The sequence below is a fragment of the Fusarium vanettenii genome (assembly GCF_000151355.1).
Source record: "Fusarium vanettenii 77-13-4 chromosome 4 genomic scaffold NECHAsca_3_chr4_2_0, whole genome shotgun sequence".
NCBI lineage: Eukaryota > Fungi > Ascomycota > Sordariomycetes > Hypocreales > Nectriaceae > Fusarium > Fusarium vanettenii.
Window position 1 is genome coordinate 815,887 of NW_003315879.1, and position 11,903 is coordinate 827,789.

The window sequence follows — 11,903 nt, forward strand, 5'->3', positions numbered from 1 at the left end:
TCAAAGTGATACATGATTAGACCAGTTCAGCTGGTTAGGGGATATCGTTGAGGACAAAGGAATTAGTTAGTGAGGGTGGCGTAATAGAAGGTTTTGTTTCGAGATTGAAAAAGTGACAAGATGATGACGGACTCTGGCATCAAGATCGGTCCGAGAAGAGGCATCCGAAGCAGCCACAAAGAACCGGGCAGGACGCAGTCAGCATCGCGCCTCGACAATCATGGAAAGACGCGGCGCAGGATGACGGGCGAGTTGTTGATGAACCACGTCTCGGGAAAAACAAAGTTTGATCCGGGTCGTATTGTCCAAGATTAGGTCTACATCCGGACTTGACGGAAGGAAACTGATTCAATGGTGGCGGGAGCGTTATCCCAAGTCCCCGAGAAGGCGGCTTTCCTGAGTCGCATCGTATCGTATCGTATCGTGTTTGCGTGGTTTTCTTGAGATGCTGCTTTTAGTAAGCCATCCTGAGCCGCAAGTAGACTTTCTGTATGGTGAGGTGGCTGATGACGGATGCTGGCCGGTGAGCATGGATGAATAGAGAGAGAGTCTAGAAGGATTTGTTTTGAATAAGGGGTTCGGATCGTGGAAATGCGCGCAAACAATGCGAGCGTGGTGAGATGGCAATCCAGTTCAGTCCATCAGCTCAGCCCAGGGCAGGGCAGGGAAGGGCAGGGCAGCCCAACCCAGCACTGTTTTTGATTGTCGAGATGCTGGTTGGTGTCTCATGGCCGGGTGTCCCTGAGCCCTGCCCTGTCCTGCCCTGAAGTGTCTGTCCTGTCTCTGGCTGAGCCCGTGTCTGCGTCTGTCTTGGTCGCGGGTACCTTGCAGACCCATGCCCTACCTAGCCAACCTAGGTTCGCTCCCCTGCATGTGTGTCCCGCCCTGCCCTACGTGGTCGCAAAGAGGCATGGCCCTATCGTCCAGAACCCCTGTCGGTATCTGGGATGGTCCACACATTGGCGATTGGCTGAGTGTGATAGGTCACAAAACTCTCCCAGGCCCGTCCCGTCCACCAGTCAGAGGCCGTTGTGTTCGACGGCAAGACTTGTCAACTTGTCAAAGAACAGGCTTCTGAGCCCGGCTTGCCTTGGCCTTGGATGACCAAGCCAAGGCCGGGGAGCCCTAGGCCGAGGCGGACATCCAAGCTCCACCCTGTCAGGCTTCGAGAGGTTCTTCTTGTTGTCTTTGTTCTCGTCTTGGTCACCCCCTTGCATCCAGGAATGCAACAAGCTTTGGCAAAAGCCTTGCCTGGCTGAATGAATGACACTGGGCTGGGTAACGGTGTGTGTCTCACCAGATCCGATTGAGATGAGGAAAAGGAAACAGGATGGAAAATCCCTCCATCATCTGAAAGCCTCTTAACTCTATCTGTCCGGGGAACGGATGGAGGCAGCCTGGGGAGGCTATCGACTGGTCCGTTACCGACGACGCTCACCCGCACCCAAACAGCCTTCTTAGCTGCATTATTGCGCAGGAAGGGTTGCAATGCGTTTGGCCGATGGTATGCCTCACGTAGATTGTAGAGAGAGTCGGTATTCCTCAGAATGTCCACTGAGAGGCCATAGTACCTGAACCCAAGTCTGGCCTGACCTCGGCCCCGGCCCTGGTGCGTGCGCGTGATGCGTCAGGTACAGTACAAGACCAGACCGACCGTACGTGCGTGACGAGACGTTGATGAGTTGTTAGGCGTCCTATCCTCGGGCCAGCGTCGTCGTCGTCTTGGATGAGGAGCCCTGGATGAGGAGCCCTGGCTGGCCTAGTGCGGGTGCAGGCTGCCAGCTGCGTTGCGGTGTGGATAGCGGCCATCCAGATCGAGCCAGAGGGTTTTCACCGTCTCGCCGCCTCGTGCGTCTTTTGCATCCTCGCTTCCACTTCCGATCCTGCTGGGCCGGCCCACCTGGATCTATGGAGTAACGGGGACGTGCCTCGACCAACGAGAGGCCGGTGGATGATGTGGCTGTCGCTGGATGGGTAAAAAATTATGTCGTTTTTTTTCTCACTCACTGTGAGTCTGCGTGCGTTTGACCGGCCTGCTCGGTCACTTGGTGGCCCTGGACGTAAATCCCGAGCTAAAAAAGATGTAGATGCGTGTGTGCGTGTTTGTGCGTTTGTTAGGTTGGTAGTTATATGTATAAGGAACGCACGGCGACCGCGCGCTTTGGGTTGTCCGTCTTCTTGAGTCTCACCTCACTCAACCTCGTGCCTTCCTCTTCAACCTCGACCCGGCCCTCACACTCTTGGCCTCAGCTCAGACCGACTCGACCTTTGGATCCCGTGTCTCGCTTCCATCTTCACTTCCAGTCTCATCCTGGAAAGCAATCTAGCGGTCGAGTGTTTAGTATCGTTCAATGTTTTGCCCGCCTTTCGACACACCACTACCGCCGCTATTATCAACCAATTCTTGGCTCTTGCCCAACACACCTGAATCTCTGCACGGGGCTGCTTCGCTTGTTCGGATCTGCGAGATTGCCCTGTCTCATCCCATTCCGCCAAAGTCTGAGACTTGGGGACTTTGCCCTTGGTCGAGACTACCAGCTTGGGACCCCAGCGATTTTTGAGAGTCGACAGTCTCAGTGTGGAGGGGGATTTTCTTCTCCCTTGACAAGGCGTCATCGACGTCAGAGACACTCGAAGCCTCTCCCTTGGATTCCTTCTTGGATTCCGAACGCCTGGTCCAGAGAACGACCTGTCCGTTGTTCCTCTATAACATCCGCCGTTGGCCCTCCCCCTTTGCCCAGGTTCCTCTCCTGGTCTTTCTGCCCCAGCTCCATCACTTACCCCAAGCTTCGGGCTTTGGTGTTTGTGTTCCCCGGCATAGCACTGCTCCCTTGCATCTGCTTCTCTCACTCGACCTCCCTCACAGCCGGGGTCTCACTGACAAACATCACACAATAAGAAAAAAGGTTGCCGCCTCGTTGACGGCCGACAGCCACACACAGACACTTGGCTATTGTCAAACTCGACCAAAGAAACGCCATGTTGCCGCCCAAATTTGGAAATGCGCGGTCCCCCACGGAGCGCCGAGCCAGCTTGAGATACGACGCAAGCCTAGTGGGCATGCGATACGAGAAGACTGTACCGGCAGAGCCTCCGATCCCAATCATCTCGCGGAATCCCGCTCGGCCTTCGCGTCGGCCTTCATCTTCGTCGGCCTCGTCCCACAGCTCCTTCCACAGCTCCTACCACCGTCCTGTGGTTGTGCCGCCTCCCGGCAGCATCGCTCCGCCGACCGAGGAGCACCCGGCTCTACGCGGCACGTCTTCATCTTCACCGTCTCCCCGGACGTCCCCCGTCTCGGCATCGGAAGAGTGGAAACGGGACTCGGGAGTTGCCAGGGCTAATTCCACCTCGACCATCCACGAAGAGGAGGACGAGGACGACTTTCCGGACTCGCTGTGCGAGCAGACTTGCGGTAGCATCGCTGTGGTGCCATCTTCAGTTTCGTCTATGGCGGCGTCGGTTGTGTCGCGGCCCAGTACGACTGTGCGGCACATGGATGATCCATTTGTGGACCAGAATAGCATCACCGCTCCTCTAGAATCGGTGTCCAGCGCCGCATCGTCTGTCGTGTCCAACGCTGGCTGCACCACGCCGCCTCCTCCACCGCTGGCGTCCCACTCGCATCCTGCAACACCCACTCGGGCCAGCAGGGCTCTTCCTATCCCCATTCCCTTCTCCAAGACAGCCAAAATCCCTTCTTCCCCGTCGTGCCCTGCCCCGGCTGCTACCTCGAGCTCCTATCCTCCTGCTCCCCCTCCTCCTTCGACTTCATCCTCACCGCGTTCTTCTTTTTCCACTTCTCCCCGCAAATTCGTCAAGAGCCTCAGTTTGCGGTCAGGGCAGCGTCTTGGCAAGAAGAGCCTATCACAGATGCTCAGCACGCCAATGCAGCCCCTGTGGCGGGGCTCCTCCACCCCGGCCTCCAGCACCTCCAGCGACTCGAGCACCCCGACCGGCACCACCACGTCCACCGCCGCCGCTGCCCCTGGCACTACGGCCAGCGCTACCGCCAACGCTACAGCCACTGCTACTGCTACCGCTATGGCTGGGCCCAAGCAGGCGCCATCCACATCCACATCGTGGTCCCCCAAGGGCTCTTCCCGTTTTTGGCACAGATCCCGGTCCTCCACTAATAGCACTACCACCTCGGCGGGGACCATTTCATCTGATTGCGATCTCCCCTTCCTCCCCCTCGACGTCTCCATCCCCTGTGATAGTCTTCTTGATGATGGCTTCATGAACTCTGTCACCTTCTCCAACCGCGGTAGCATCATGTTTGGTGCTCAGGATATTATCGCCCTCGACGGCGCTGCCGCCGACCAAGACAACAAGTCACTTGATCCCTCCCCCGCGACCACAAAAACTGCTATCGACAACGATGGACGCGCCACTCCCACAACACCAACCGCTCCCTCGCTCACTTCTCCCACAACGCCGACTCGGGTTGCCACTCCTACGACGCCCGTGTCGCAGTCTCTTCCTCGACCCAGCGACGAGTCCAACGACATGAATAAATCGGATAGGAGGGGTTCCCCTCAGGGCCAGATGTCGCCCCCCGACATTCGCGTCTTGGCCGCCGACGTGGAGAAGGAATCTCAAAAGGTGAGATCGCTCTATACTGTTGGCGATGGTTCCCGCGGTGAGCCCGGCAAGAGGCGCTCGTACTGCGAGCGTCTTGAACCGACTCCCGAGGTCCCGTCCGAGGAGAATGAACTTGACCCGTATGGTTTTCCTTTGACGTCCCAGCTTTGTTCATCTCGGACTGTAGCAATGCTAACTCGCCTCCCCATTGTGTAGTGTTCGCGGTCGCCTTTCTCCAGCCTGGCAAATGCCCGCGTCTGGAAGTACTTTTTCCCCACGCTTTGAGACGCCTGGTGGACTCGAGGATTGGGATGATCTTGAGGGCGCCCACGTTGACCGATACGGATTCATTACTGTGCCGCCACCAAGAATCGGCACCCCGACAGAGACTAGATCTGCATCCGGCTCGCCTAGAAGACGTAACGTGTTACTAAAGCGAGATGCATATGGTTTATCGTCATCACTCAGCGGTCGGCGTACCCCAACTAGAAAGGTCTCTGCCAGGTCGCTCAACACACAGACATCCGAACTATCACTGTCAACGTCGCTTCGGTCGTCCCGATCCGTCATTCGTCAGGCCAGCAACCTGTTGCCTCATAACCGCGACAGGCGATGGATGGACGAAGCGGGGGATATGCTAAACCAAACGCCAAGCCTCCAAGATATTGTCGACGAGATTCAGGCCGAGAAGTTGACGGAGGTGATGAAGCGCAAGGAATGGGAGAGGTCAGAAAAGTGGAGGAGAATGGCCAAGGTCGTCCGCAAAGGCAGCGAAGGCCAAGGCATGGAGTTTGAGTTTGACTCCAAGAACCCGAAACTCATCGAGAGAACGTGGAAGGGTATCCCCGATCGATGGCGGGGAGCGGCGTGGTGGTCCTTCATGGCTACCAGCGCCAGGGAACACCAAGATTCGACCGCAGAGGATCGGATCGTGGCCGAGTTTCATCGGTTACAGCTACGGAGCTCGCCGGACGATGTCCAGATTGACCTGGACGTGCCTCGGACAATCAGCCGCCATATCATGTTTCGACGGCGTTACCGAGGCGGTCAACGACTGCTATTCCGTGTCCTTCACGCCATCTCGATATATTTCCCCGAGACGGGCTACGTACAGGGCATGGCATCTCTGGCGGCGACGCTGCTGTGTTACTTTGATGAAGAGAAGTGCTTTGTCATGCTGGTGCGAATGTGGCAGCTGCGTGGACTTGCACGTCTCTACCGCCCTGGCTTTGAGGAGCTCATGGCTGCGATGAGCGACTTCAGTACCAATTGGCTTAACAAAGAAGTCGCAAGTAAGCTGGTGAGTAGAGTCTATTGCTTCTTGATGACGCCGTTGGCCGGCGCTAACGATTTCAGGTCGAGCTCTGCATCGATACCACGGCATACGGTACGCGCTGGTACCTTACTCTATTTAACCTTTCCGTCCCTTTCCCAGCGCAGCTGCGAGTATGGGATGTCTTTCTCCTATTGGGCGACGACACGTCTGCATCAAGCGACTCGACGGTGCCCCGAAAGCCGGGAACCAACCCTCCCTCATCAGGCGAATACGATGTCTTGCACGCTACAAGTGCGGCATTGGCTCAAGCCTTACGGGAGGTTCTGCTAGACGCGGAATTCGAGAACGCCATGAAGGCGTTGACGTCATCTATACCCATCAAGGATGAAGACTTGCTCATGAAAGTGGTCAAGGCGGAATACAAACAACACCACGGCAAAAAGAAGGCGTAGCTTGCCTTGCTGCCATGACTCTGGTCCAACGAGGACTCTCTCCTTTGTCATAACCCTTCTTCCCTTTGTTCTTTGAGCTTTATCCCCTTTGTAATTTGCACGGAGCGGTGTCACGATACCCAGCAGGGTGCTTTTTTGTCTGCTTTGCGAGCCGCTCGATACCCCTCCTCAAGCTCCGGCCTCTGAGGAACCACATGCCTAGACGAGGCCCAACCTTTCCTTTGTACGCTGGTCCATGGCATATGAAACGTCATGGATACAGAAAAGAAGAAGGAGTTATCTGTTTTGGTGGTCGATAGCGTTTGGAGCCATGGAAGCTAATTCTATATACCCCCTCCTGGCACTGCTTTGCTTTGATGTCTGCTTTGAGGGTTATGAGGCTTGGGATGGGATGGGATGGGACAGGATGGGATCGTATGCTACGGGATGGGATGATACATGGACACGCCGACATGTGCATCAATGCACGTCGGAAAGAATTGAGGAAATGCATGATCAATTGGGGAAGAAGAGTGAGGGGCAAAGTCAGAGGTTGCGAAACGAGATACGAGGAAGAACAAAGAGCGATGGCGGGCTAGAGCTTGATGTAAGCCCAGCGCCTGTCTCGTTCGTCCTATTGGAGTAAATACAGCACAAAACAGCCATGAGCCATTGGAGCTGTGGCTTGTCTCATCATGTTGTCTCATCATATCATCGATTGTCATGCTCGTCGTCTGCTTTGGTGACATGGGCTCTCAGCCTTTTCTGCAGCCCGGTAGCATCGACCAAGGCAATCGTTGAGCTCAACTCGAGGCGAGACGAGACGCGCCAATCTGCGATGCATCCATTGCATGCGCATTAATACGCTCGCTAATCAACAATAACAATAACAAAGCTGCAAGCCCACGCTCCGTTTTGGTTAGGATGCATGCAAAAGCCCGAAGCGAGAAGGGGGGGATGGATGGAGGGGGGGTAAGAGTAAAGTAGGAGGAAAAGAGTCTGTGCTTCTCTCTCCCGCCCACCCATCTCTTTGTCTCGTCTCGTCTTGTCGTGTGCCTTGCCTTCGCTTACCTGCCGTGACGATTACCTCTTTTGGTCTTTACCTCCGAGGCGCGTCCCGGGGCCGGGGCCGGGGCCGGGGAACACGGAGGGCCCAGCAGGTCGGAAGCGGGCTCGGCGAAGTGGGGGTGTCAGGTGAAGGAAGTACCTATATCGAGACTCTTATGACAGTTTACATATCACTCCTTTTTTTTTTTTTTTTAACCCTTCTTCTATCTCTTTATTATCATCCTTGATCTTATTCCCCTGTCATCATTTTTTTTCTTTTACTGTTGAGGAGCCGACATACTCTTTAAAGCCCCAACTCCCGAAAAGAAGCGGGGGGGTGTAAGAGAGTAGATACCAACATATGCAATGCAACGGCTTGGCGATGGAGTGGGCGATATGTGACCAAAAACATACAACACATGCAGAAGAGGAGAAAAATAAGTGTTAAAAGAGAAAGAAGAAAAAAGGACCTGCGGGAATGACGATAACTGAGATATGCAATAGTTGACCCGTGTTATAGGAAAGAAATGCCACTTTTCTTTTCTTTTTTCGGTCGTTTCCAGCCCGCCACTTTTCGCTTCTCTCACCCCTTTGTCACAACATGTATCAGATCATCACCTAATCCATGGATCTCTCAATCGCATCTCAATCGCTCATCCCACGCGCCGTATTTTATCTCGCCTACGCAAGCCACACCGATTTCTCTCTTGCTCGGCCAAAACTGAAAAATTGGGACTAAAAAAGACAAAAAAGGTAAAAACAGGGTTTGAAACACCTTGAACCACTCGCTTCAGGTCTACGCACATGTGTGTTGTGTGTGTGTGGCTTTTCCTGCTAGGTTCCCTTTCTGGGGAGGGCTGAGGAAGAGTGGCTGGGCTTCTTTCGTATTCTTTTTCCCATCGTGTGGTTGCAGTTACAAAAAGTGGCATCTAGATTTCAGGCCTGCTTTTGACTTTTTCCCCTGATTACGAATTTGTGGCTTCTCTTGCAGGAACAGAGAAACTACCGACCACCACTGGACAGCACCCGGCAGTCGTTGAATCCGATAAGCTTTGTCCCATGTGCTTCCATCTTACTTGGTTAATTCAGACAAAGAGCATCACCAACTCGTTTAGCTCTCGTACTCACACCTTGAGGGTTTAACGTGGCCCATCGACAGGCTCCGTTGGTCAGTAGCAGCCATCCAACATCAAGCAAGACCCAAACCATCGTGAATATTCGCCTTGAATACTGTCATGCATTCCTCGAAGCCGCGAAACTTCATCTTCCTGTCCGGGCCATCCCCGCAGGGTATCTATAGTGTCCGTATGATCCATAGTCGTCATCCCCTTCTCCCATGTCCATGTCCATGTCCATGTCCTTTTCGACCCCAAGCAAGCAAGCTAAGCTCCATGCACCAAACAATATGCGTACAATCCCAATCAAGACAGACTCCTTCCTCCACCATGTTGATATGGATTCATGCTGAGAACTCCGCTTCCTTCGAGTCGAGTCCGCCCATTCTTTAACCTGCCTTGTTTTTCCTTGGCCTCCCTGTTCCTGTCCTATCCTTTTCTTTCCTACCAGAGTCATACCAACAGAAATATGCAATTAAAACATGTAGTTCCTAGAGTTGCGCCTTGAACCTCTAGCAGTAATAAAACAGAGCCAACAACCCATTGTTTGAGCTCGGAATCGAATTTTGATAGTAGTAATCGTCGTGATAATGGGGTGATTGTTTGCCCGGCTGTAGTTGAACAGCGTCTTGTCCACGACTATTGATGGTCTGGAATGCTGCTCTTCATTCCAGTCGTGGTGGATCCCAGGTGCGTTGCCCAGCCGAGGCAAACACAACTCTCCCAGTGTCGTGAATAATTTTGATAATATCCTTATTCAAGGTCGAGTAAATATCCATCGAGAATGATCGACTCCATCTGCGAAAAAATCGATATTGGCGCGTGGCGCGCAAGCGTGAGGGTCGATCGACATGGACGCGCCAAAAGGAAATTAATCAATCACCCTTGCGCTCCTTCGCCCTCCCCTGTGCCTTCACGCCTCGACATTTCCTCAACACTAGTCTGCGGCTTTGTTTCAACTGGAGACGCTTGCTGATGCCCGCGTTCCACCTCCTCTACCGGACGAGGGATGCCCGAGTGCTGTGACAGTGGTCGGGGCTCTTCCGAGAGCAGAGACGATACCGATTGCTTTTGAGATTCGCTGCGTTCGCTTCCCACTCGGTCTTGTGAGGGCCCCGGTGAGCTACGTATCGGCGACATTCGGCGGAGCGGTCCTCCAAAGCTTTCTCTTCGTGATCGTCCTGGCCCTACGCTTCGAAACGGCGACATGTCGCTTCTTTGCCGTGTATGCCCCCGTCTTCCTCCCCGAGATGTCGGATTAACAAAGCTGCTCTGAGAAAAGGGGGGCGGCGGGGATCGAAGTCGTTGCTCGATACGGGTGGGAGATGGAGCAGGTTGGTGCTGCCCCGTGGCCTTGCGCTTTCTGGGAGTCTCCCCTATGGTCACAGAAGCTGCGTTAGTCTACAGAGAATCTTGCTTCCTCTTAGGCTTTGACGAACCGGAAGGGCTTCCGGGCCGGTTCGAGCCGCCGCTGGCTTGCGATGTCGGCGGTTGCCAGTGATGGAAGTATATCGAGGGGCTCGACTGAGACTCGTGCTGCTGCTGCTGCTGCTGCTGCTGTTGTTGTTGGGCTTGGTGCATGTGCGGGTGCGAGTGCATCCCCGGAGGAGGACCATGCGCGGGCTGAGGAACGTTTGTGTTGAGGCTCGGTAATGCTCCCATGGGCCTTCCTATGACGCCGCTCACCGTCTGGCCTCTCTGCCTCGTTGGTGACCCTGGATACGCATATCCAGTGGCCGGTGGTGCCGGGGCGGGAGGGAGACCATGATGCTGTGCGTGAGCCTGCTGTGCCTGTGCGTGCGCCTGGGATTCTCGCTGGTGCTCAGGAGAAACAGGCCACCCAGCAGGCATTATCTGAGCCCTAGGGACTTGTGAGGGTGGCATAAACTGCTGAGCCCACTCCAGAGCAGCCTGTGGCATAATACCTCCGCTGGCCATCCCGGTAAAGACGAGGGGGACCATTGGTGGAGGGATGCCGCCCGAGAGAGAGGTCCTCAACATGTCCATCTCGACTTTTCGCTGCTCCAGACGCAGACTCTCTTGCCTCGTCCGCTCCTCCTCTTGCCTTCTCTTGTCCTCCTCAGCTCTTGCCTGCAGCCAATGCTTCATGGACTCCTCGGCTCCTTGCCATTGCTGAGGCGGAGCGGGTAGCTGGCCCCAACTATCCCTCTGCTGGTGACTTGGAGGAGCCAGAGCAGGAGGTGGCGGGGGTGGTGGTGGAGGTGCATGATGTGCAGGTGGAGGAGCAACACCGGCTGGAGGCTGCTGAGGAGGAAGAGTCATGGCCGCCGGGGGAGGCAGGCCACGGTGAGGAGCCGACATGGGCTGGGATGGTGGGCTGTGGCTCCGGTGAGCGACCGGCAAGGACTTGGTTGCTGGCTCTTGATATATCAAGGGGGGAGAAGGTCGAGAGGTTGATGGCGGAGTCGGCAGGTCATGGACGGACTTGTAGCCGTAGGTTGGTGGCTGCTTGACGGTAAGCATCGTTGTGTGGCAGCTGGGCTACGCCAGTGGGGGCATGTGTGCGTGCGTGGGCGTTTCGGGGGCTGGGACTATGTTGCTATTGACTTTTGCAAAGGGGATGCAGAAGTCAAAATGACACAGGTGAGACCGGAAACATTGGAGAGAGGGGGGAGGAGGAGGAGAAGACGAGAGAAAGATGAGCCGAGGGGAGTTAGGGATGGAGGGAGTTTTGTGTTGGTGTTGTTGAGGCGGAGAGGGCCGATATGAAGAGGAAGGAGAAACAAAACAAGGTACGATGGAAATAATAGGGAAACAATGGAAAAGAGGACAAGAGTAAAAAGAAGGAGGGCATACGATGTGGATGCGGATGCACGCTTTGTATAAGGCGGCCGAGATGGCGATGGCGGCGGCGGGAGCGGGCGGCGGGCGAGCTGGAGATGACGGCCAGCTTCAGAACTGTGGTGGCGGTCGAAACGGGCGGGGCGGATGAAACCAGTTGACAAGGGCCAAGCTCATTTGGAACCGGTCATGGATGGTTCTTCCACATGGCACACATGGGGGGCACGCGCAGAAAGAAACAGAAAGCCAATGCTGATGCTGCCAATGGATGGATGTTGGTGGTGGAGGGGGGACCCAGAGGAAGAGACGGACTGAGAAGAGGCTCCAGCCAACGCCAACAGGTGGAGTCGACAACAGAACAACAAGTCAGAGAAGGAAAGTCCCGGACAGACTCTCGAGACAGAGCCAGCTCCAACTTCAGCTGAGAAGAAATCGAAGAGAAGGCCAGAAGGAGAGAATGATAACCCAGATAGGTACCTAGGCAAAGACGACGACAGACGGATACACGGGCTGCCAACACGGACACGGACGCAGGTACCAGCCGGCGTAATATGTTAGTTGGTCCTGTGTTAACCAACAGACAGTCTGTGTGGTTGTCGATGGTTTGAGAAACCCGTCCAGAACTGTCCTTGCAATAGAAAGGAATGA

General features: G+C 55.0%; 2 protein-coding genes across 2 annotated transcripts; one reads left to right on the forward strand and one right to left on the reverse strand.

Moving 5' to 3' along the window:
- Nucleotides 1-2,979: 2,979 nt before the first annotated feature.
- On the forward strand, nucleotides 2,980-6,315 carry NECHADRAFT_99970 (uncharacterized protein; the record flags this gene model as incomplete). The annotated part of the gene is made up of 3 exons (XM_003051559.1): nucleotides 2,980-4,724; nucleotides 4,801-5,884; nucleotides 5,941-6,315. 3 exons carry the CDS (start codon nucleotides 2,980-2,982, stop codon nucleotides 6,310-6,312), a joined length of 3,201 nt encoding a protein of 1,066 aa, XP_003051605.1. The 3' UTR covers nucleotides 6,313-6,315.
- A 3,325-nt stretch (nucleotides 6,316-9,640) lies between these two features.
- On the reverse strand, nucleotides 9,641-10,937 carry NECHADRAFT_122482 (uncharacterized protein; the record flags this gene model as incomplete). Its single annotated transcript, XM_003051999.1, has 3 exons — nucleotides 9,641-9,829; nucleotides 9,893-10,108; nucleotides 10,140-10,937. The coding sequence occupies 3 exons, from the start codon at nucleotides 10,935-10,937 to the stop codon at nucleotides 9,641-9,643; spliced, it is 1,203 nt and encodes a 400-aa protein (XP_003052045.1).
- Nucleotides 10,938-11,903: the final 966 nt, after the last annotated feature.